This window comes from Pantherophis guttatus, chromosome 8 (genome assembly GCF_059756535.1).
Source record: "Pantherophis guttatus breed Tessera chromosome 8, ASM5975653v1, whole genome shotgun sequence".
Lineage (NCBI taxonomy): Eukaryota > Metazoa > Chordata > Lepidosauria > Squamata > Colubridae > Pantherophis > Pantherophis guttatus.
In genome coordinates this window covers 64,815,447-64,840,867 of record NC_142070.1, presented here as the reverse complement: position 1 = coordinate 64,840,867, position 25,421 = coordinate 64,815,447, and the positions used below count along the sequence as shown (strand labels likewise).

The window sequence follows — 25,421 nt, the reverse complement described above, 5'->3', positions numbered from 1 at the left end:
TTCTACTTGAATATAATCATCAGAAAAAGGGCAGTGTTTCCCCTTTATCACTGTTGGTAACTCTTTAGCAGAGCTAGCAAGGCACACAACTCTTTCATTGGCCACATCCATATAGATGCTTTGCCTTACTGCACATGCATTCTAGAGTCAGCAGAAAAAACATTCTGCTCTATATCTTGCTGCCTCCACCACATAACCTTATCATGACCCTGGAATGGATTTGTGTGGCAGTGCTGTCCATACAGCTTTAATATGCAACATTGTAAGGACTGAAATTGGCAGTTCTGTCAGCTAGAATTCCAGTCCCACCCAATGCCAACCAGCACATGAAAGAAATCTCCCACCATGACAGCAAATGCTTGGCTATTCCATGCATTGCATTTTCCCTTCTTTCTTTTTTCTTTTGGCTGCCATCTAGTTGTCTAGTTGCAGGAACAGGCTCAGACTCAACCCCTCCAAGACTGAGTGGCTGTGGATGCCGGCATCTCATGATCTAGTATCCCCATCACTTCGGATGGGTGGGGGAATTGCTTACTCCCTCTAAAAGGGTTCGTAATCTTGGTGTCCTCCTTGATTCACAGCTGTCCTTGGTGGATCATCTGACAGCCATGACAAGGGGGGCTTTTGCACAGGTTCGCTGGTGCGCCAGTTGCGCCCTTTCCTAGGCAGGGATGCCCTCCGTACAGTCATTCATACTCTCATTATTTCTCGGTTGGATTACTGCAATGCCCTCTACATGGGGCTGCCCTTGGGGTGCACCCAGAGGCTCCAGCTGGTTCAGAATGCAGCTGCGCAGGTTGTTACGGGAGCTTCCCATTACTCCCGTGTGACACCTTTCCTGCGTGAGCTGCACTGGCTGCCGGATCTGCTTCAAGGTGCTGGTACTTACCTATAAAGCCCTTCATGGCATGGACCCGGGGTACTTGCAAGACTACCTCCTACCGGCCTCCCACCGCCCAGTGCGCTCACATAGGACTGCCCTCCTCCGGGTGCCGTTGGCCAGACAATGTCGGCTGGCGGCCCCCAGGATGAAGGTGTTCTCTGTGATCGCACCAACCCTCTGGAATGGGTTACCCACTGATCTCCGGACAGCCCCCGTCCTCCGCACTTTCCGTGCCGACCTGAAGACATGGCTTTTTCAGCAAATTCCCTGACCTACGGCAAGGTTTTAGTTGTCTGGGGATTTTAAATGGGTTTGTTTTAGCACTGTTTTATTGTTATGCTGTTTTTATTCTGTGAGCTGGCCCGAGTCCTACGAGAGAAGGGCGGCATATAAATTTGATAAAATAAATAAATAAATAAATAAATAAATAAATAAATAAATAAATAAATAAATAAATAGTTGTCATCCAATTTGTGTAGCCAAGATGTAGCCAGTTGGTAAATGCTGTTGAAGAGCTGGAATCTGAGAAGGAAGATTAGGGATTGGGGATGGGAATTGTAAACTACCCTAAAAAGGGGAGGAAAGGAAGTGATTTTGAGAGATTTTCTGGAAGCAATGACCACCAAAGACTGTTGTGACCTAGGGTTACTGAGTCATTATAGGACACAATTAGTCTCAAACAAACCTATTTTATTGTAACAGCTGAGAATTACGTTCATTCCCAGCTGAGTCCCAATTAGTTGCAAACAAGTCCTTCGGAAGAAGTCCTTTGGGATTTATCTTCTTTGACACCCAGCCAAAGGCCTTACTTGGCAAAGCCCATGAAACAAACAAGAGATGCCGACTGGAAACAGAGTTAGCAACGTTGCTTTCCTGCAAAAGGCCCCAAGTGCCTTTGTTTCTCTTTTAAGCCTTATGGGAGGGGCCAATCATCTCCTGGCCTTATTCCCGAGTCGTCCCTTTTGCTTTAGCTGCTCTTGCCTTCTGGCAGCTCTGCGCATGTGTGCACTAGGAACAGGTTCTTCCTGTTCCTCTGCCTCTCTGCTATCTGACTCTGGGGTCACACACCACTCCTAGGTGGCCCTGGCCCCATCTCTGCCTCCAACTCAGAGCCCTCATCTGGGCCTTCCCCAGACTCCAGAACTGGCCCATGTTCCTCCCCAGCCTTCTCACTGTCCAACTCCACTGCCAGCTCCGCAGGCTGCTGGTGGACCACAACAAAGACAATAATTTACAAACAAACTACAGAAGTACAAGAGCAAAGCCATTTCAATTCCTTCTCTGTGGGGGCACCTACTATCTGGAACGAGCTCCCTCCGGAGATACGGAGGATCCCAGATCTGCGCACCTTCCACCGTGCTCTAAAGACCTTTTTATTTCACCAGGCGGGCCTGGCCTAACTTTCTCCCTCTTTTTAAACAATTTTAATATTTTAATATTTTTAATCCTCAAAGTTTAAATTTGTTTTAAATTGATTGGGGTTTTAATCTGTCTGGGCCAAACTATTTAATTCGATTTTATTTCTGCTTTTTAAATTTTGTATGTATGTATTTTATTGTTGGCTGTTCACCACCCTGACTCCTTCGGGAGTAGGGCGGTATACAAATCAAATAAAAGTAAAAGTAAAGTAAAGTAAATTGAACATGCAAAGCCAGGCATGAACTGGTTAGTTTCAAGCTTTTCAATCACTCACCAACCCATTAAAAAAAAAGCTCTAGAAGCCACAGTTCCATCCAAAAGAGAAGTAGATGAAGAGGCCATAGAACAGATTGAAAAAGTTGGTTCAAAGGAAACCAGCAGTTACAATTTAAAAAAAGGGTAATTGGACCTTCCGTAGACAAGGGTCTTCCATCTATAGCTATGGATGTGGTGGCACTGCCCCCAGACAGACTGCATGTGCAATCTGGGGTTCCTCCTAGACTCAAAAGGGCAGGCTAGGAGAACATTTGCATACCTTTGGGTGGTGTGCCAATTGTACTCATTCTTGGAGAGGGAGCCCTGCTTACCACCACACATGCCCCTGAAAACTGTTGCTTAAATACTGCAATGCATGCTATATGGAGCTACCATTGAAGACCTGGTTATTTACGGGACCTGGTTATTTACGGGACCGCCTACTACCACCAATAGCCTCCCACCGGCCAGTACGCTCTCATAGAGAGGGACTCCTCCGGGTGCCGTCAGCCAAACAATGTTGGCTGGCGACCCCTAGGGGGAGAGCCTTCTCTGTGGGGGCACCTACCGTCTGGAATGAGCTCCCCCCAGAGATATGGAGGATCCCGGATCTGCGCACCTTCCGCCGCGCTGTGAAGACTCTTTTATTCCATCAAGCAGGCTTGGCCTAATCTCCTCCCTCTTTTAATACATAAATTTTAAATCTGTTCTTAAATTATTGGGGTGTTTTAATTTGTCTGGGCCAAAAAATGATTTAATTCGATTTTAACTGGTTTTTTAAATTTTTGTATTTATGTATCTTATTGCTTGGCTGTTCACCGCCCTGAGTCCTTCGGGAGTAGGGCGGTATACAAATTAAATAAATAAATAAATAAATAAATAAATAAATAAATAAAGAGGATTCATAACTTCAATTGGTGCAGAATGATGCCACATACACTACTACATGAGCTGTATTTACTAGCAGTGTGTTTCTGGATGTAAGGTGCTGATTGTCACCTTTAAAGCCCTTCATGGCTTGGGACTAGGTGACTTAGGACCATCTTTTTCTAAGACTCTCTATCCATCCAGTTCGATCCAACAGACTGAGCATGCTACAGAAACTGTCATCTGAAGAAACCAGAAACCAGAAGTCGTGGCAAGACTGGCTGGAAAAATAATGGGCTTTGATGAGCTCCGCAAAAATCCAGCCGGACAAACTGCTGTTGGGGGGGGGATCTTCAGACCGGAACTGTCCTGTAGGGATGGTGAAGAAGGAGAGGTGCCTCAGATGACCAAGATGAACAGGCAACTTCCTCGAAAGGTCGGAGGATGCTCTTTGAACCAGAGGTGGGGGTGGTGGCCATTGAAAAATGACCGCTCTGAAGCTGGGGCAACTGAACCAAGGTTTTTGTGCAGTAGTGATGTTTGAACAGAGTGAGTGATTGGCAACTCACAGGTAAAAAATAAAATTTTCAACAACTTTAAAAGATGTCCCGGAGCGGAAATGAGAGGCTAATTGGCACTTGGAAAAGTTAACAGAGGGAAAAGAACAAAGTGGAGGTTAAAATACTAAAGCCCCAAAAAGAAAATTTTATAACTGGATTTAAAATTGAATTTGGAGAAATTAAAAACAATAAAAGAAAAAGAAACCCGAGAAAAAGAACTCTTTATGCGGATTTAAAATATTTCTGATAGCTTTGATACTTAATTGGTCTGAGAATATTGCGGATTTGAGAGACACATCTGCTGGCGGAAAGTGTGTACTGCAATATTGGTTGGAAGATAGAAGAAAAAATAACAGCTGTGACCTTGACTTAATCCAGAAACTGTGAGAACTTTTAAGGAGTATCTGTTTTTCTGAACTGCTTGGTTTTGACTGTCAATGGTTGTGGAAGATAACAAACCTTTAATTTGGAGTGGATTGGATAAATATTTAAATTGGATACTATTTGGAATTAAAAAGAAACTATGTGGACTTTAGAATTTTAATTAAATATAAAGTAAAAGTTTTAACAATTTTTTAAATTGATGATATGGAGTCTTGGATGTGTGAGGAATTAATTGAGATGTTTAAAAATATGTGTGAATCACTAAAGGGTAATAAAAAGTCAGAAATTTTGCTGGAACAAACAAATAGGAAAAAGAGAGCATAAATGAGGAGCAAGAAAATAATATTGAAAGAAAAGGAATTGAAAGCAAAAAGCAAGATGATTTCACTGGGATTAACAGTGGCAAAAAAAGAGTGGATAGGAGGGAATATTCCCCCCAAAAAGAATCAAACAAAGGGAAAAGAAGGAAATAGTAGAAAGAGACTAGGAGAAAACTTGGGGAAAATTACTCGAGTAATATATCTAAAAGTGAGAAAAAGAATCCAGGTGAAAAGATATAATAAATATAAAAATAAAAAGAAGAAGAAGAAGTTAAAAGAATGGGATAAAAGGAGGACATTACTAAGAAGTGGAATTATGGGGAGACTAAGAGAAAATAGTTTAAAGAGGGGAAGAATAGTGAAAAGGAGAAAGGGAAATAAGGTATATATTAGTAGATTTAAGGGAACTGTATTAATATTATTAATAGTGGAAGGTCAATTAAGTTAAAGGGTTTTATTTATTTATTTATTTATTTATTTATTTATTTATTTATTTATTTATTTATTTATTTTTAAATTTGTATACCGCCCTTCTCCTTGAGGACTCAGGGCGGTGAACAGCCAAGTAAAAGCATAAACTACAAACATTAAAATACGATTAAAAAGATATATATAAATTTGGTCCCATGATTAAAAACAATAACAAACAATTAAAAACATTTTAAAAAGTGTTAGACCAGCCCGGCTTGCTGGAAAAAGAAGGTTTTAAGGGCACGGCGGAAGGCACCGAGGTCTTGGATTCTCCTTATCTCTGGGGGCAGCTGATTCCAGAGGGTAGGTCCCTCCGCCTGGGGGTCACCAGTGTACATTGTTTGGGTGATGGCACCCCGAGGAGGCCCTCTCTGTGGGAGCGCACAGGTCGATGGGAGGCTGTCGGTAGCAGCAGGCGGTCTCGAAGATAACTAGGTCCTATGCCATGGAGCGCTTAAAAGGTGATAACCAACACCTTGAAGCGCACCCGGAAGACCACTGGGAGCCAGTGCAGCTCACACAGGAGAGGTGTTGTATGGGAGCGCCATGCGGCTCCCATGACTACCCGCGCGGCCTCATTCTGGACCAGTTGGAGCCTCCGGGTACTCTTCAAGAGGAGCCCCATGTAGAGAGCGTTGCAGTAGTCCAGGCGAGAGGTGACGAGGGCATGAGTGACTGTGCACAGGGAATCCCGATCAAGAAAGGGCCGCAACTGGCAGATCAGGTGAACCTGACCAAAAGTCCCCCTGGCAACAGCCATCAGATGTTCCTCCAGGGACAGCTGCGTATCCAGGAGGACTCCCAGATTGCGAGCCCTCTCCGAGGGGGCCAAAGACTCGCCCCCAATAGTCAGTGATGGAGTCAACTGACTATATTGGGATGCCGGGAACCACAGCCACTCAGTCTTGGAAGGGTTGAGCTTGAGCCTGTGTCTCCCCATCCAGATCTGCACAGCCTCCAGGCACCGTGACATCACTTCAAGGACATCGTTGGGGTGGCCTGGGGTGGAGATGTACAGCTGGGTGTCATCAGCGTACTGATGGTACTTCACCCCAAAGCCATGGATAATCTCGCCCAGCGGCTTCACATAAATGTTGAACAGAAGGGGCGAGAGGACCGACCCCTGAGGCACTCCACATATAAGAGGCCTCGAGGTCGACCCCTGCCCCCCTGCCAACACGAACTGTGACTGGTCTGAGAGAAAGGAGGAGAACCACCGTAACATGGTGCTCGCCATCCCCAACTCTTCCAACCGGTGCAGCATGATACCATGGTCGATGGTATCAAAAGCTGCTGAGAGGTCTAACAGGGCCAGAACAGAGGAGCAACCCCTGTCCCGAGCCCTCCAGAAATCATCTACCAACGCAACCAATGCCATTTCCGTGCTGTGCCTGGGCCTGAAACCCGACTGGAACGGATCTAGATAAGACGTTTCCTCCAGGTACTGTGGAAACTGTCATGTGACCACACTCTCGACAACCTTCACCACAAAGCGAAGGTTGGAGACAGGACGATAGTTGGCTAATACTGCCGGGTCCCGGGTTTTAATGTAAGAAGTGAATATGATGATGTATATTACTTATTACAAAACAGAATAGCAGATGAAATATGAAATGGTAATTGGGTTTAATTAGGAAGACAAGTTAAATTAAGAGACAAAATTAAAATGTTAAAAAGTGGGGGGATTTTGAAATCCGGTAAATGAAGAAATAATATAATTAATTGATGTTATTGTAAGAAATTAGGAATTAAGGGCGGATAGTGATATTGTTGATGTATTATGTATTAAGAAGAGATTAAGATAAGATAAAGAAATGTGGAAAAAGAATATTATGGCCAAAATTGGAAATATTTAAAATGTATTTGGGGGAAAAAAAGAGATGAAAACAAGACATGGTGAAAAATGACGAATTTATGATAAAGAATTATATAAAAGGGATAAATATGGAAAAAGCGATGTATAAGACGTGACCCAGTCAACAGTCTGTTCATAAATATGTATAAAGTAAGAAAAAATTTAATAAAATTTTACAAAAGAAAAAAAGAAATTTTCATCCAAAAAGTATTGGCTAGTGGGAATTATAAGACAATCCTTCTCTGCTATAGCCCCTGTTTTGTGGAATAATCTCCCTTCTGTGATTAGAATGGCCCTCAGTCTTGTTGGCCTTTCCTAAGACTTTAAAAGTTTGGTTATGTACTTGGGCCTGAGGATCAGAATGTGTTGAAGGACCTGTTTCTTGGATATGTTGTTACTTCGCTAACTATCTTGGCTGCTGTATGTAATTTGCAGATGTTTTAATTGTTTTAAAATAGTGTTAGAACTGTAAGCCACTTGGCTGAGGTAGTGGCGACTGTGGGCGTGCCTGCCTGTAATGCCGTCCCATTTAGCCACGCTTTTGAGGCCGGGTGCATGTGTGGAAGGCGCATGCGTGCGCAGTGAGAGTGCAGAAGGCCGGGTGCACGAGCAATGAACCGGTGGCAACAATTTGTGAAACTCACCCCTGTATATAGTGCTGGCACAGCATTTCAACCCTCTTCCCTGGGCCATATTAGCATGCCCAACATTGTTTCCACACAGTGGCAAACACCACTTCCAGAGTTATTAAATGAGTGCTTCATTTGTGAAAAGACACTGAAATTCACATGTATGTGGACTTGTGCATTTCTCATTTCTTTTAGATGGATGTTTCAGACTGCCCCAATTTGAGATGGAACGTTAAGAGACATGACAACATTAGTTTATGGCAGTTGACCTTGGCTATATAAGCCTTTCTTCCTGCCTTTAATAAAACCCCTCTTCTCCTCAGAGTTAGAATTACTGGCGACGGCAGCAGCAATAAAATCATTGTGCCAGATTGTTTGGTTTGTGCGGGTACTCCAATTACAGCTTCTTTGGAGAAGGGAAAAAAAGATTCAGTCAATTACTACTCTGAGTATGCTTAATTAGATACTAATTAGTAATAGCTAATAATTTATTAATAATATCTAATTATACTAGGCACTCTTCCTGGGCAGTCTCAGACTAGCTCAGACTAGGAGAGGAGGAGGCAGGATTTCTTGCTCTGTATTAAATTAAGAACTGATACTTGATGTCCCAAGCAATTGAAAAACATTGCTAAGATTGAATGAATTTTAGACATAGACTTGTGGGTTGGTAAGAGAGATGTGTTGGTAAAAATAAAATAAAGAATACTATAGAATATGGAAAACATCAAAGTGGAGAGAACATGAGCCAGCAGTTTGCGGCAGCAACTAAAAAAGCTAATACAATCCTTGGTTGTATAAACAGAGGCATAGAATTAAAATCACATGAAGTATTAGTACCGCTTTATAAAGCCTTAGTAAGGCCACACCTGGAATCCAGTTTTGGTCATCACATTACAAAAATAGATGTTGAGACTTTGGAAAAACTGCAAAGAAGAGTAACTAATATGATTAAGAGACAAAAACATATGAAGAACAGTTGCAGGAATTGGACCAGTCCAGAGAAAAGAAGGTTGAGGATGACATGATAGCAATATTCCAGTATTTGAGGGGCTGCCACAAAGAAACGAATCAAGGAGAGAAACAACCTGGAATGAAGGAGAAACTTCCTAATAGTGAGGACAAATAACCAGTGGAACAGCTTGTCTTCAGAAGTTGTGGGTGCTTAATAACAGGAGGTTTTTAAGAAAAGACTGGTCAGCCATCTATCTGATATGGTGTAAGGTCCCCTGCTTGAGCAGGGGGTTGGACTAGAAGACCTCCAAGGTCCCTTCCAGCTCTAGTCTAATTGATTGGTTAAAAAAAGCAGAAAGAAAGGAAGGAAGGAAGGAAGGAAGGAAGGAAGGAAGGAAGGAAGGAAGGAAGGAAGGAAGGAAAGAAAGAAAGAAAGAAAGAAAGATGAAAGAAAGAAAGAAAGAAAGAAAGAAAGAAAGAAAGAAGGGAGGGAGGGAGGGAGGGAAGGGAAGGGAAGAAGGAAGGAAGGAAGGAAGGAGAGAGAAAGAAAGAAAGAAAGAAAGGAAGGAAGGAAGGAAGGAAGGAAGAAAGGAAGGAAGGAAGGAAGGAAGGAAAGAAAGAAAGAAAGAAAGAAAGAAAGAAAGAAAGAAAGAAAGGAGGGAGGGAGGGAGGGAGGGAGGGAAGGGAAGAAGGAAGGAAGGAAGGAAAGAAAGAAAGAGAAGGAAAGAAGGAAGGAAGGAAGGAAAGAAAGAAAGAAAGAGAAGGAAGGAAGGAGAGAGAAAGAAAGAAAGAAAGAAAGAAAGAGAAGGAAGGAAGGAGAGAAAGAAAGAAAGAAAGGAGGGAGGGAGGGAGGGAGGGAAGAAGGAAGGAAGGAAGGAAGGAAGGAAGGAAGGAAGGAAGGAAGGAAGGAAGGAAGGAAGGAAGGAAGGAAGGAAGGAAGATTCAGCTGGACTCCCAAAAGATACAAAAAAGAAGAGTTTCTTATTTTCAGTATTTGGATTATGTGTTACACTGTTTGGAGAAGCAATACACTCATATCACTGAGGGCGCTTTGAGTGTTGAGAAAAATTCAGCAGCAATCTTCTTTTCTCTCCAGAGGTATCTGGTATGCGCAGCTTCTTTTAGTGGATAAAGATTCCAAGATAACTTTCTATCTGTAGTATTTTGTAGCCTATAGCATTTCTGCCTTGTAGTCCAATGTTGAACAAGATCAACCTTTAGCAATTTTTTGTGACAAAATATATATGAGATTTTATCTCATATCTCAGAAACTTGAAATTGAAGCTACATATCAGTCTATTTCCATTTGTGGGGAAACAACTCCTAGTCAGATTATTGTGAGATTCCTGAAATGTAATATTCTCTTGTTTCTCAGATGTTTTTATCTCTTTTCTTCTTTTTTCTAATTAAAGCAATTAAACAAAGAAAAATAAAAGATACAGAAACCAGGCTGTTACAGATGACCACTTTATAAGGTCTATTTGGAGAGGTATCTGGACCAAACTTTTAAAGTAAAAACTTCTCTTTGAGAATTTAAGTTTTTTACAATTATTTTGTATCTTTGTAAATCTACATTGGATAGTTGTATTGGAATGCTGTGTAGTTGAAAGGCTGTTTGAATACATGATACTTTATATATTTATCTAAATAGGTATCTTTTTGTTAACATTCATCTCAACATTTCAGAGATGAGAGCGAGGGTGTTTTTCTTTGTATATTTACAGAAAAATATATTTGCTTTATTATTATATTTAACCTTATTTTTTCTAATGAAATTATCAAACAGCCTGAACATAATTAATTAAGGTGCAAATAATTTCAGCTAGCCTATTAATTAAAATAAATACTGGTATATTGACTCTAATCACTGTTTTCGATCAAAACAATATAATCTTTGCATACTGAGAGAGAAAGGCAGAAATAATTTAAACTATATCAATGGCATATTAGTATACTGGAAACCAAATTTTTTATTATTAAGAAACTTAGCGGCCAATTATTTATGCAAAGAATTGTCTATATTCGGTGTTGTAAAGGCTCACATCAAGCACCTTTTAATTAAAAGGACTACTAAATTTAGTGAGTGAATTTTAAATTAAAAAGCAGCTACTTTCCTTGCTTCCTTTTTTCAATTGTTCCTCAAAATGAAACATATTAGGTAAATATCATTAAATGAAATGAAATTTTGTTTTTGCCATTCCAGAAAATAAGCTATCTAGTAGTACGTAAAATCCATTTTATGCCTTGATCCTATAGTTATGCATAAAGTGACTTGCATAACAGACTTGCATTAACGTCCTGCACCCTAATAGGACAGATCTGTTCTGCTAGGTTTCTACAGAATTTCTGAATATGCAAAGCTATTATATAACAATTATCTTTCTTCAGACTTGGAGGACTATCATTAATAGGCCCATTTTATAGATCAGAAACTGGGCCTGAAAGAATGAGGTAGTTTTAGGCTGCATCAAACATGAATTGGTAAATAAGAATTTGAGCGCATATTCTACTTAAACCCAACATTTTTTATATTAAATTGTGGAGTATGTTCTAGGCAACCTGTTTATTCTCGCCTAGGACAGTTATAACTTTCTTATTTGCATAATATTGTTTTATTTATGAAAAGGATTGTATTAGGTATGATTATTTATATAAAGTTAATTGAAAAGCACCTAAATAATTCAATAAGCATACTGGCACATGATTATTATACTTAAAGTACATTACTATTAATTTGAGTTTTTGTTAAGTTACTAGATTCAGAAATCAGTTTGATCTGGGGACAAATCCTACATAATATTTGGGAACTGATGCTTTGTATTTTTCACTACATATCATAATATTTATTTATTTATTTATTTATTTATTTATTTATTTATTTATTTATTTATTTATTTATTTATTTATTTATTTATTTATTTATTTATTTATTTATTGGTTCGATTTATATGCCGCCCTTCTCTGGAGACTCAGGGCGGCTTACAATGCGTTAAGCAATAGCCTTCATACTTTTGTATATATCTGCTTAGTAGGGCTTTCGCCCCCCTCCCCCAAGCGGTGTTCTTTTTTATACAAAGTCAGTTTATTGCCCCCACAATCCGGTCCTCATTTTACCTACCTTGAAAGGATGGAAGGCTGAGTCAACCTTGAGCCTGGTGACATTTGAACTTGCAGTAATTGCAGGCAGGTGGTGCTACTTAACAGCACTTTAGTCTGCTGCACCACCAAGGCTCATATTGCTATGCAACATATCTAACTGGATAAAATGTTGAATTTATTATAGCATCCAATATAAATCAATCTGCCATATTTTAGGGAAATAAATTCAGGAATTTTTACTACTAGACAAAGTAGTAGCATCAATCAGTCTTTGTTTAGTAGACTACCTAGTATTATTGCTTAAACCAGGAAGTTTAACAAACATTTCAGCCAAACATTGCTTCAATTTTCTTGTCAAAAAACCTTGCTAACAGAAGTCAAGTTGAAGTCAAGAGTCTCTGTACAGTATATGGTGGGGGCATATCTACATTTATTACTGAACTTATACGCATAAATGGAAACCAAGACCATAGCATCATTCCGTATCTGCCATATAAATAATTTCTTAAAGTTTATGATTTCCCTTACACCATTTGAATGTTACTAACCCTTGTTATTAGTTCCCAGCTTGTGATAAGTAGAAAGAGAAGGGTGTTGAAGGATAAATGCATGCATACCAAGCAGGCACAGGTTGCATATTAGTTCAAGGTATAATGCACAATCCTAATAAGCTTTTTCTGAGACTGGAATAATAACACTGATAGGCAGTGCATCAAAGGAAGTAAGTAGGCAGCTTGAAATGGTAATGACTTTGTATCTGCTGAATACTTTCAGCATGATACTGATTCATACCTGTTGCTTAATACAACCACTAAGAACACATAAAGAGACAGGCAGCTAAGGTATTTATTTTAAATTGGTATAATTCTATACCGATGCAAAGGTACCATGCACAAAGAGCTAAGCGTCTTGACATCCGGAGTTTAGTTACTGAACTGAAAAGTACCAACTTCTTTCTCTATTTTTGTCAGACTTAGGATTCTACACCAGTTTAAATATTGTATAAAATAAAACTGAACAGTTGACTGGAATATGAGATGGAGATACAGTACAGTGGAAGCAAGCAGCACCAATGAGGGAATACAAGGATCAGTAAGAAGTGCTTGGAATTAGGAAGCCAAGGCAATAACTTTTATTTTAATGAAAATTAATTACCTTAGATAACTATTTAGAATACAAGTATCTATGTAGAGTGTAAAGATTCTGCTTAGCGTTGAAATATATTCTCACTTAGGATATTGGTTGGTACAGAAAATACGTAGCTATTCTTGGGCAGCCAGAGCCAATTGCCCTTATACCTAGCTACAGATTGCCCTTCTACTCAGGAAATATATGCAATATGCAAGGCCCAACTCACTGCACCATTAACATACTATTCCAACAAATGTGTGGGTTGGTTGGTTTTTTTTAATTAAATTATTACCGGTAATTCCAATATTTTGGTCTACAGTTCAGAGTCAGATTTCCACCTCCCTTTTTGACACCAGCTTCTCTGTTTTGGCCTATCTCACCTTTTTTATTAATATGGTAATCCACTTTATTATCATACTGAAGCCCTTAAGGAAGTTACTTATACTAGGACCACATCCAATAAGAAGTTAAAATATATACTCTTGCCTGGAAAGAAAAGGAACTTTGGCACTTTAAATCTTATCCATTTCCATTGATTCCTTAGAAAATTCATTTTTCTCCCATAGATGAGCTTCCTGTTAAGAGCTTCAGTGCAGTAGCTTATCTGACAGGAAAATCTCTTATATTCTTTACTAAATATTCTATCAGTAATAATGGAGAAAATTACTACAAAATGATATGATTATAAACCAAAGAAGTTATGCTGTTATCTACCTTTTTGGTCCCTTGAATATTTTCTACATTGTTCATGTTTTCCTTGGTTGGTTCATTGGTTTCTGGTGATTACACTGGTTTACTTTTTTTAGTTGTTATAAGATGTACATTCTGAATATTGATTAGAAGATATGTGAAATTATAGGTAGGTGTAAACCTATTTTATTAGATCCTAATTCTATTTTTCTTAGTGATTGTATTATTAGTTATTAATATTTATTCAATATAAGATGTGTCATTCAACTTAAAATAATTATTTGTTTATTTCTAATATGTGATTCACTTTCTCCTTTAGGAAGAAAATATTGAAAATATGTTGATGTGGTGGACAATTGTTTCTTCTCTTGGATACATTTTATTGAGTGCAAAAGGATGGCCAGTAAAAGAAGGACATGACCTCAGATCATTTCAAGCTCTTATGCGATTACGCCACAAGGTATTGCTAATGCATCAAAATTATTGGTTTTGGAAGTCTAAATTTTATTCTTATAAATGGTAAAAATATATTATTTGAGAATACAGATGTATTTCCCGTTGACTGCTGTTTAATATAGTAAAATGGGAAAGTACTTCTTAGAAAACCACACTATTTTTCACATCATATGAATGCTTCCTTAAAATGCATTTTACCTCTGTATTAAAAGTAGAAAAATGAAGAGATTGTGGAAACCTTTTTTTAAAATTGTTTTTTCTTCAGTACTTGTAAGTACTTACTACTTGTACTTAGATCATTCTTCTATAATTAGAAGAAAATAACACATTTATTTCCAGATTTATTTCTTGGGAAAAAATACTTAAACAAAACTACAAACAAAATAAGTTGGAAGGGTGTGGGGAAAGTATAATATATTAGAAGAGTAGAGTTATATGAACTGAAGGAACAACATTGGGGCTCACATAATTTAACTGATGACAAAATATGAATGGCTTGAAATGGACAAGGCTGGCATTTCCCAAGTTCCTTGAAACAGTTAACTGTGTGGAACTGGGATCACATTGGACCTGGTGTGAGGTACAGAGCAAGTGACAAATTCCAAATTCTTAAGTATGTAAATATTAGTAGTAATTGCAACTTATTTGTATTAATTAATTGAATTACTGCATAGCTTTGTGTTAGAGCTTCCTGTCCAATTTTGGTATAAATCAAAGACTACTTGCATGGAATAATCCCCCTTAAATTAAAATTTAAGTTTTGGGTTTTTTTCTGGACCAAATGCATATTTAGATGGATAAATCCCAGAATTACTTGGACTGAATTTATCTGAACAATTGAACATTCATAGAGGAATTCCTTTCCTAAGATCAACTTTGTTCCATATTTACTCAACAGCCTAACTAAGACAGACCACAGACAGTTCTAGTTTGCTTGATTTGGGATTAATTTTAAATTATGGTGTTTGGGGTTGTTTTGGGATTGATACAGAGGTGGTATTCAGACGGTTCGTACCAATTCGCGTGAACCAGTAGCCGAGATTGCAGGTGGGTGGGCCTGCCTACCCACCCCGGTTCTCTGCCATCCTATTTGGCATATTTTCGAGGCCGGGCACATGAGCAGAAGGTGCACGCACATGTGGCGAACCAGTGGTAGAATATTGGAAACCCACCGCTGGCTTGATATATAGTGTTTTTAAACTGTTATTATACTATTGAGTTTTCTGTGATTTATATACATAAACATATAAATTCATGTATATACGAATATATAAGGCTGAGGATCAATCTAAATTTGTAAGTAAAATGTGATGTGTACCTAGTCTCTGGAATTTACCTTACAGTAAATCACATGCATATTTTCTTGAAGGGGATAAAAAAGGTCAGTGCCTGAGTTCAAGAAAAGATGCTGTTGTATGCATAATTCAAATCATATATTATCTTTGCACAGTTCTAATAGATAATTGTTCTAATTGAATTAATTTCTTGCTGCTTTTTTATTTCATAGCCCACATTTTCATTTATAAAATTTAAATATTAATATAATTTAGAACAGAAATTTAGTGTTAATAACAATAGAAAATAAAGATAATTGTATAGTTGATCTAGAAGTCTTAACTCAAAAAAAAGAAAACCCCTTTTTAAAAAAACCCTATGTGAATACTTTGTGGCTTTGCAAATTATTCTTGCTTTTTCAGAAACAAACTAAAACCGTGAAAGTGTTTATAAGGGCATTTCCATTTGGTTAATAGTTTGAATTGCTAATGGCTTGTTCCAGATCATTTATTAAAACGTTTCCCTCCTGAAATAGGTAGAAAGCACTTTTGGCATCTTTCTGAATTGTCTGTTGATGCCACTTAAAGCTTGTGTCAATGCGTAAGCGTTACTTCAATGAACCAGGCACATGCTGTGCGATTTTCAGATTTAAGGGAATGAGTTCAGAATTTCATTACAACAGAATACTAAACAGCCAGCAGCAATGGTTTCTTATTAAAAAAAATAATACAGAGCACTGCTTGATATGGTAATATTTATATATACAAACTTGTTTTTGCTTCCTTCGGAGAAGATTTTTTTAAAAAAATAAATGCTTTGTATTATTTACTTTTAAACAGACTTTTGTGAACTCTTAGACAGCTTTCTTTGTGGTCTGAGTTTTAAGAAGAAAGAGGGTTAAGAATCTGTTTTCTTGCCAAACTCAGACAGATTCTCTATGAATTCTGCTGCAGCACCATCTGTATCATTTGCAAATAATTCCCAGTGCAGTTTAAATCTAAGTCACAGTTTCTCCATTTTGTTTCACCATCTGTATATCCCTTATGCATTTAGCTTGGGTCTGTGGAACTCATTTAGCCAATCCTTGTTTAGCTTCATCTAGCCAAAAGCTGAATTTTGAGAATGTCAGCCAAATAGTGATCACGCTGCTTCAATCTTGAAGTTTCCCATTCTCACAGGGTTTCCAATGCTGTGTGAATGAACAAACAATTTCCTTTTCTTCCAGGAGAAAAGAAATAGCAGACAATTCTTCAGTTTACCATTGTGCTATTCTGAGAAACTTGTAATGGAAGCTCATTGTACTATTCCAAAAAGCTTCCAAGATGTATTCTCCTGCAAAGCGTGAGAATGTAGCATGTCAGCAAACCTGCATTCAGAAGATTGCTCCTGAACTGGACTGAATGAATGTGTGGTGGTAGGAAAACAGCATAACTGGCAGTTTAACAGATTGCCTAATGCCTGAGAACACCAGATAAAATGCAAGCTTTGTCAATAAAAGGTAGAGTGGGGAAGGGAAACTTGGTTTTCAAACTCTGGTTAGGAAACTGAGTTTTCATTCCTATGCAACTTCTTACTGCTAATGTCCAGTTAAGTATGATTAATTGGGGCCAAATAATATGAGTGGGGGTGGGGGAATCATCATATTCTCTATAAAGTTTTATTCTAACTGTTCATCAGAATTTGTGGACTGTTGTGTTGTGTTTTCAAATAAATATAGTTTAAAAAACCTGACTAATAGCGATGAATTATAGGAAATAGTCATTATAATGTCTTTACTAATCTTATTACTTATTTCATCAATAATTCTTTATCAAGTACATATTTGGCTAACACAAAGGAATTCCTTTGCTCTCCTGCATGCAACTAGGAAATGGACAATACTGATGTTTGAAGTAAATGCCTTTAAAGCAAGAGATAAGTGTATTTACAATTTGATTGCAAACTTGGAGAGTGAGAAAAAGAGGGAGAGGGGTGCGGGAGAAAGACTTAGTATGTAACTGTATAATGTTGTGGTAGATGATGACAGTTACTGACAAATTGCTTATCTTGCTTGTCTCTTTCTATATAAATTAATGATCAGCTGCCCAACAAACCTACTTTTCATTGTACAAGCCTTACAACTATTCAAATTAACCAAACACAATGGTTAAAACTTTGGTACAATACCTAATATTGAGCACTGTTTGTTAGGGTTGAAATATTAGGTTTCAACTTAAGTTTTGATTTAATTTTGAACACTGTAGATTTGTTTTAAGTGTTTTTTAAAAGAAAACAAATAAAATATTTATTCTGTATTAGAAAAGCCAGTTTCTTACAGATTGTTTCCCCCTTAATACTGGAATAGAAGTCCTGTGAGGCTATAACTATGACTTTCAGGCTAAATTATTTTTCCTTTATTTTCACCAAGAGAGAAGAATCCTTCCTCCTGTTTTTTTAAAGTTTACTTTCATTTGTAAATAAATGATTCATAAACCCAATAAATCGATAAAAATGCTCTCATGAGACTCAATGGTTTATAGATATATAAAACTCAATGATTGTAGAAAAGTATTAGGTTACTTTGAAAGTGAATGAGTTTCAAATAATAGAGCCCTATCCTTTCTTCTTTTTTCAATAGCATGGAATCTTACATACAATGCCATGGGCAGATGCTAATTTTATAGTTATACTAATTTAAGTTCTTTCTACCTTCTGTTTTCACATACATAAATGATATATGGCTATGACTGCAGGGAGATTAATTTTTTTGATAGCTGATGTATATATTTTGTTTGAAAAAGGATTATTCATTTTGCTGCCATAATGCTAAATAAATTATACTCTAAAAAGGAAAAGAGAAATTTCTGTGGGGCAAAATAGAAGGCAAGCAGAAAGGAACCTTGTAGGGAATTCATTGTATGGTAGTGGCATTTTCTTTCTTATTGCCTCAGAATCTAGAAATTACAATTATAATTATTATAAAGACATTCTTAAAGGTGATATATATTAATTTTGTGATCTACATAATTTATGTTTTTAAAATGAAGAGGAAGAAAATACAACTTTTCTATAGGTTATATGAAATATTTAACTGCCTTTTTTTGTGTTGTTTTTAAGCATCTGTTTAACTTTGTTTAAGCAATGCTATATACACTGCTCAAAAAAATAAAGGGAAAACAAGCAGAAGACATCCGAGATCTGAATGAATGAAATAGCCTTATTAAATACTTTGCTCGTTACATACAGTACTTTTGTGTTCCCTTTAGTTGTTTGAGCAGTGTATAAACTACTATATGTAAAGAACAAAGTATTTAATAAGGCTATTTCATTCATTCAGATCTCGGATGTCTTCTACTTGTTTTCCCTTTATTTTTTTGAGCGTATATTATGATCACACATATAAGGGAACTTTGAGAAATTCATGCCTTTGTTCAGCTAAAAGTCTGTAGAGCTAATCCAAGAAACTCCTTCAGCTCTGACAGGATAGTAGTGAATGGAAGGATTTATATTCCTTGCAGACAGCTGGTAATCTGTATCCTTTTAGAGCGTTGTTGAAGCCCTTGGAGGTTTATCTGTGTCCTCAGGGTTACCTGAGTGGTGCTCCTGGTTCCTGTAGTCTGCAATTTTTTCTCTGGAAATCCATTCCTACTCCCACACCATTCAAAGGTGACATTTAGCTATACAAAGGTTGTGTAGCTAAATGTCTGTAGAGATTCTGAGTCATCCAAGTCATGATTGCCCCAAAGGTGCTCTTTCAGGAAGCAACTGGACTTCCTTGTTTCTTGGATAAGAAGCGAAATGTCTTCAAAGGAAAAAGAAAAAAGAAAGTCCAGTTGCCTGCTGAAAAAGCACCTTTGGGACATGCCTTTGTTCATTTGCATGTTCGTTTCATTAGATTTAGATGCCATCCAACTGCAAAATGACTCTGGGCAGTGAGGTTTTTCAAGGTGTTCCAAAAGACATCATTGTTGCAATAATAAACTAAATGTAATATGCTCTCTGTGGTTTAAATGAAACAGTCACATTTGTCCAGTCCAGTCATGAGCAACTCAAAGGGATGGTACTCATCTCTGATTCTCAGCCTAGGAGCTTGCATTGTTTGACAGACACTTCTATTATCATGTGACCAGCATGAAAGTATGGAAGAGCAGCAAAGCAGTACCTATTTATCTGCTCGCATTTGCATGCTTTCAAATTGCTAGGTTGGCAGGAGCTAGAGGAAGAATGGGAGTTCACCCTGTTGCATGGCACTCAGGTTTCGAACCTGGGCTGTCACTTTTCCAGCTGACAAACCTAACATCTAATTCTAACCACCGAGCCATCAAGCTGCCCCTCAGAAATCTACACTGTCCCTATTGAATTCAGAGGGCTAGTAATAGATTATACTCCTGGATCCAGTTTCCATTGGGAAATCAAGGTTTTACTTCCATCCATTTTAATCTATGACAATTTATGTCAGACTCAATACTTATACTTCAGATTTACATTCTCTCATAACTTGTCTTTGGTTGCTTTTGAAATATAAATAATTGCCTTTCAAGGAGGATGTCCACGTTTATCAGTCTGTCCTATCTTAACTTAAGGGTGTTAGCTTAAATTGCTCCAACTGTGAATATGAATTGTAAGCTTCCGCAGTTATGCTTAACTATCCACAATCCATTTATTTCAGTTTAAAACAGTTTATCATGGAAAATGAACTTTCAAATAACTTTGCAATGAGCATTCAATCTCTTTCAAACATTTAAGCCCCTTCAGATTTTAATGATTTTGAATTTGAAATGATTTTCAAGTAATTTTTTAAAGTGTGTAGAATTATTAAGAATTATGATCTAAGGCTCTATAGACAAATATCCTCAAATATGTATTTTTTATTCAATTCATTCATTCACTTTTGAGCCAGTAGGCAAAGAGAAATGGTTAATGTCTCAAGAATTATTAATTCAGGATGATGAACAGCTCAAGAATTGTCAAAAAACAATTAATTTTAGAGAGATTGAATTTTCATATCCACGATTAAGAGAATAATTTAATATAGATAAAAAAGGTAATAGGGATTGAACAACATAAGGCAGAGCAACAGAACATGAAAATGAACTGTACACAAATGATTAATATTTGATTGAAAACTCACTTTCTTTCACACACACACACACACACACACACACACACACACACACACTGTATGTATGTATGTATGTATGTATGTATGTATGTATGTATTTATTATATTTCTATATCGCCTTTCTCCAGTAGGACTCAAGGTGGTGTACAGCCAAGAAAAATATAGACACACAAACATCATAAAATTGCTAATTAAAATTATTACTTAGTTTGGCCAATTAAATAAAACCCAGAATTAGATAACATTTTTAAAAAATCATTCACATGTTCATATGTTTAGTCCCGCCTGTTGGAACATCAGGGTCTTGAGGGCATGGCAGAAAGCACGGAGATCAGGGATATTCCGTATCTCCGGGGGCAGTTCATTCCAAAGGGTTGGAGCCCTCACAGAGAAGGCCCTCCCCCTGGGACTCGCCAGTCGGCATAATTTGACTGACAGTACCCTGAGTAGTCCCTCCCTGTGAGAACGAACTGGTCGGTGGGAGGCTATTGGTGGCAAAAGATGGTCTTGTATGTATGTATGTATGTATTCACACACAGAGACTTTTGTAGGAATTTGAAGCAGAAGAGAAACAAGTTAAATATTGCATGATAAAATGAGTTAAGTAAGTATATGCAGATAGATCAAAGGGAGGGAATGTGGATAAAGGTACTGAAATTCACATTATGTTTAAATTTAAGCAGGAACTTTTACAAAACGATGTACTGCTGGTATATGACACTAGAGAAATTATCTAAGATGTATAAAAGATACTTCAATTTAATGTTGGTAATGTGAAAACATGAAGGGACATTTTACATTAGATGGATTTATGAAAAAAAAGGAAATAAATGCACATTATGATACAAAAAATTGAAATGGTAAAAAGTGAAATGATATTTTCTGGGTTTGAAGATTGAAAAAAAATATTGAAAGCCATTATTAATAGTTTCCCATATATTCAGTTTGCCAATTGATGTTGTTCTTATTAATGATTTGGATGAAGTGCAAGGCAGGCGTATTAAATTTGTAGATGATATTTAATTAGGTGACCAATAGCTTAGAAGACAGAAAATTATTCCATCTTAATAGAGAAAAATGATGAGTTCCTCACTGTGGAAAAAGAAATCAAATGCATCTATACATAAGGAGGAATCCTAACATTAGTAATGGCATGTTTTATAAGCATCCTGGAAGCGTTCTAGAATTATAGTTGAAAATGAGTTGGCAAATTGAGTTTTAACCTGCAGCAATAAAAATGTAGCCTCCTGGTCATGTGGAACTCATTAGTTCAAGTAAGCCCATTACACTTCACGTGCCATGCCCTGTTCTACATACCACTGTTCACGAAAGACTCAAACAAACGTATATAAATGTGATAACATCTGAAATTACAAAAATAATAATGTATAGAATTACCGAAATATAATAATATATGTAAAATAATATAATAATATATAAAATTACAAAAATGATAATATATAGAATTACATAAAATACATTTGTGTAGCAGCAACTTGCCAGTCGAGGTCCAGTATTTCTTACATGCTCCTGCAGAAAACCTAGCCTCATGGGCTATAAATCTGAGTGACTAGGATATCTGCTGTTCAGAGGGACGATAAATCTGGTTCAAACAGAACTGTATAGGGAAGAACATGAGATTAAGCAAGAAAGAAAGCTTACCAATGACTGGGGTGTATGAGTTAACTGTGTGAGGTAATAATACAAAGTATATAGAATATGTGCTGATGACAAAAAGGCCTGGTACTCAGTCTCCTTTATCCTGTGATTCATAGTTTGTTTTGCCAGATCACATTCCATTTTAAGACTCAAAGAGATGGAAAAGGCCAGATTTAGAAGTTTAAATTCAGCAGCCTTAAACCAGAAAAGAAAAATTGAAAGTTGCTCTGGAGAATTTATGGTGCTAGGTCTTAAAAATTAAGCCTTAAACAAATGTTTACGGAAGTAAGACACACTCTTGCCTCAACTTTTATCAAAACTACCTGCAGTCATAGATATTCATTAGAGACATCTGATTGATTTGTTTCTGTGCTGTTAAAATTGTTGTTTTTATTCCCTGTTTCATAAATTTTGGTCAGAATAAAAACAGTCCCTTCAATTTATAATATTTTTCATATTCAACCCTGTTGCCTAATTTGGGCAAAATATTACTTTAACCTGAAGAGTGGATGTAGGTGTGTGTATATTTATGATTTGTGTGTGCGTGGGTGCATGTGCAAATACAAACCACTTCAGCTTTTCCATATGAATAATATACTTTTAGTGTAATATATTATTTTTTAAATATCGAGAAAGGAACTTAGAAGCAGAGTTCATCGCTACTTTTTCTTTCTGTTTATTAGGCAAATTTCATTAAATTAAAATAGATTTATAGTTGGAAGAGACACCATGTAACTATGTATTACACATTCTGGTAGAGAGAAGTTCTCTGTTCTGTCCCCTCCCACGAGTGGCCTTGCAGAGGCTCAAATAGCCCGGCAGTAACAAACGCAGGCTAGAGAGACTGAAGCTGGCCCTTTAATAAATAGATCTCTTCCAAAGCGTATATCAGTCCAATAGTTACCGAGCAATGTTCCAAAGGTCTTGGCAGACAGCCAGCAGGCTAATGCAGGAATGCAGACTCTTGCCAAAAACTCCAAACTAACAGTTGTAACTCCACTGCATCCAAAACAGCCAACAAATTGTTCACCACGCCTTTCCAGCCCAGTCACACCCCTTTTATACTTTGTAGGGTGTGGCCCTACGTCTCCTGACCACACCTCTTAGAACGTAGCAATAGCTGTTCTCTACGATGTCTCCTACGTCTCTCTCTTGCATCCAATAGGGGCTCCCCCTCATCGTTACCGGTCTCTGTTTCCTCCTCAATTTGGCTGGGGTCCATAGGCACGTCAGTAACTGTCAGTTCTTGCTGACTCACCAGTGAAGACGGCCCCTCCGTGCATAGCTCGTAACAGCTTCCTCCTCCTCCATATCATCCTCTGAATCAGCATGTGAAGATAAATCAGCCTCCAGGGCCGGGGTCATAACACTCTCTGAGGATGGGCTCCAGCATGAGTCCAAAAACTCAGAAGACTAAAACTCTGGTTCCGGTCACTGATCCAAATTGGATACTGCACTATGTATAATTCTTCTTTTAATCCATTTTGAATACTGGTACTTTTTTAAAAAAATGTTTGTATGAATAAGAAAAATATATTTCTAAAGACATAAAAAGAACATTGGACACAATAATTTTAAACAAGCAAACAAACAAAGAAAAGAAAAATGTTTTATGTTACATAAATAAATGTTTTAGGCTGTTTTCTGGAAATGTAGTACATAGTGATTTTTTTGTCATTTCCTCCAAAACTAAATTATTGTAGAGAATAATGAGGACTGCAGGAAACACTAGACATGAGCTGAATGGTTGGTTTTTTAATTCTATATATGAAAATTATGCAAATAGATGTGCATGATTAAATTGTGATCACAACATGTCCTTTGAATAAATCTATTGCTTTGTTTTATAGACATGGAAAATGGCTATGTTATTTATAATTTGTATAGTTACAACTGATAAATGGATCTGCATAGTTATCTAAATATACTGCATATAAAGAGCATTTTAAAGCAAGCTAATTGCTTCAGGTTACTAAAATCTCAAACTATGTCCAATGGCTACAAGTTGATAAAGCCCAGATGAGCAGCTTCTTACAATATGTCTTCTTTCTGATTTAAGATAGTAAGCAACTGTCAACTTTATAATTAACCTTAATAGTTTAAATATAATTTTAAATTATATTTAAAATTAACCTTAATATTTTGAATGGGTAGAAACATATTCTGATCACTATCTAATAAAATAATAGTAGATTATCTTGTAGGATTAAGGACGTCAAACAAATGGTTATTATTTACTGCCATAGACCATATTTAAACAGGCATAGAAATAAAAATGTATAATAAAAGTAAGCAAGTAGTAAATAAAAGTTAATTACAATTCTTTAGTCATAACAAAAAATTGATGGTAGATATAAAGACATTTTTTTTTTGCAAACCTGGAGGGTAGGTCTAAATCCTGGTGAAGAACAAATAGATGGAAGTCCTATTCTGTGCTTGGGAATTTCTTCAGGGCTGGATACATGAAAAGAAGATGTGACTCAAATATTCTGCTGAATCTTCTGATCAAGGATGACTATGTTTATTTAAGTTTATTTATGCTTTTGTAATGGTGCACAAAAGAGCCAAAAGCAATGCATCCTACTTGATGACTATAATGCTTGTTAAAGCATCAAAAATGTAGCAAAGTAGGTCCATATAGTTATTCATTTTTAATAATCCCCCCCCAAATGTGAGGAACCAGATTACAATTGATTTTGAAATCAATATCCCAGATGTGCTGCTTTACAACATTTCTGTAGAACAAAGTTTAATTGTACACCTTCTCCAATGAAGGCTCTGAGGGAGCTTGGCAATAGTCCTTTTTTTAAAGCCACATTGTTTTAAAATATAATAATAATAATAATAATAATAATAATAATAATAATAATAATAATAATAATAATACCAAACCCCAGGAACAAAAATTAGTTTTAAACAGAAATTAAGAATATAATACCACACTCTATTGTTTAGAAAGACATAGCCATTCTAAGCATAGAGTATTATTTGTAATATATCTTGCAACTGCCAGACAGCTTTCAGAAACTTAGACTGTGACCATAATAAAATTGATGACTGTACTACTTCAAGGATATCAACTTTTCTAAAATACTCAGTTGAATGCCATAGAACTTCTGAGACCTTGCAAGCTACAGTGATGAAATGTACACCCTTTGAATGGAAAAGAATTCTGGATAACTAAAAAATTATGCTAGGTAACACCACCATATAGGAAAAGTATTCTCTCCAGGACAGTTAGTCATGCAACATCACTCAAAGATATTTATAGGTATGTGTCTGCTGATGGCATCCTCGTCAATTTGTATTTTGAAGCAATTTTAGACAAATATTAGAACTGCTGTTTCTTAATGATTTATAACATGAAAGAGACCAAGCCCTTCTCAGTTCAGCCTGGTATACAGATATGATTA

At 37.0% G+C, this 25,421-nt stretch overlaps 1 protein-coding gene across 4 annotated transcripts in view; it reads left to right on the top strand.

The window, feature by feature from the left end:
• The window catches only part of FSTL5 (follistatin like 5), a 397,655-nt gene that overhangs the window by 36,785 nt on the left and 335,449 nt on the right, over positions 1-25,421 (top strand). For all 4 annotated transcript variants that reach the window (XM_034411439.3, XM_034411436.3, XM_034411437.3 and 1 more), the window contains exon 2: positions 13,837-13,977. In XM_034411439.3, the coding sequence (XP_034267330.2) occupies positions 13,855-13,977 (123 nt within the window). In that variant the 5' untranslated portion in view covers positions 13,837-13,854. The remainder of the gene's footprint in view (positions 1-13,836; positions 13,978-25,421) is intronic.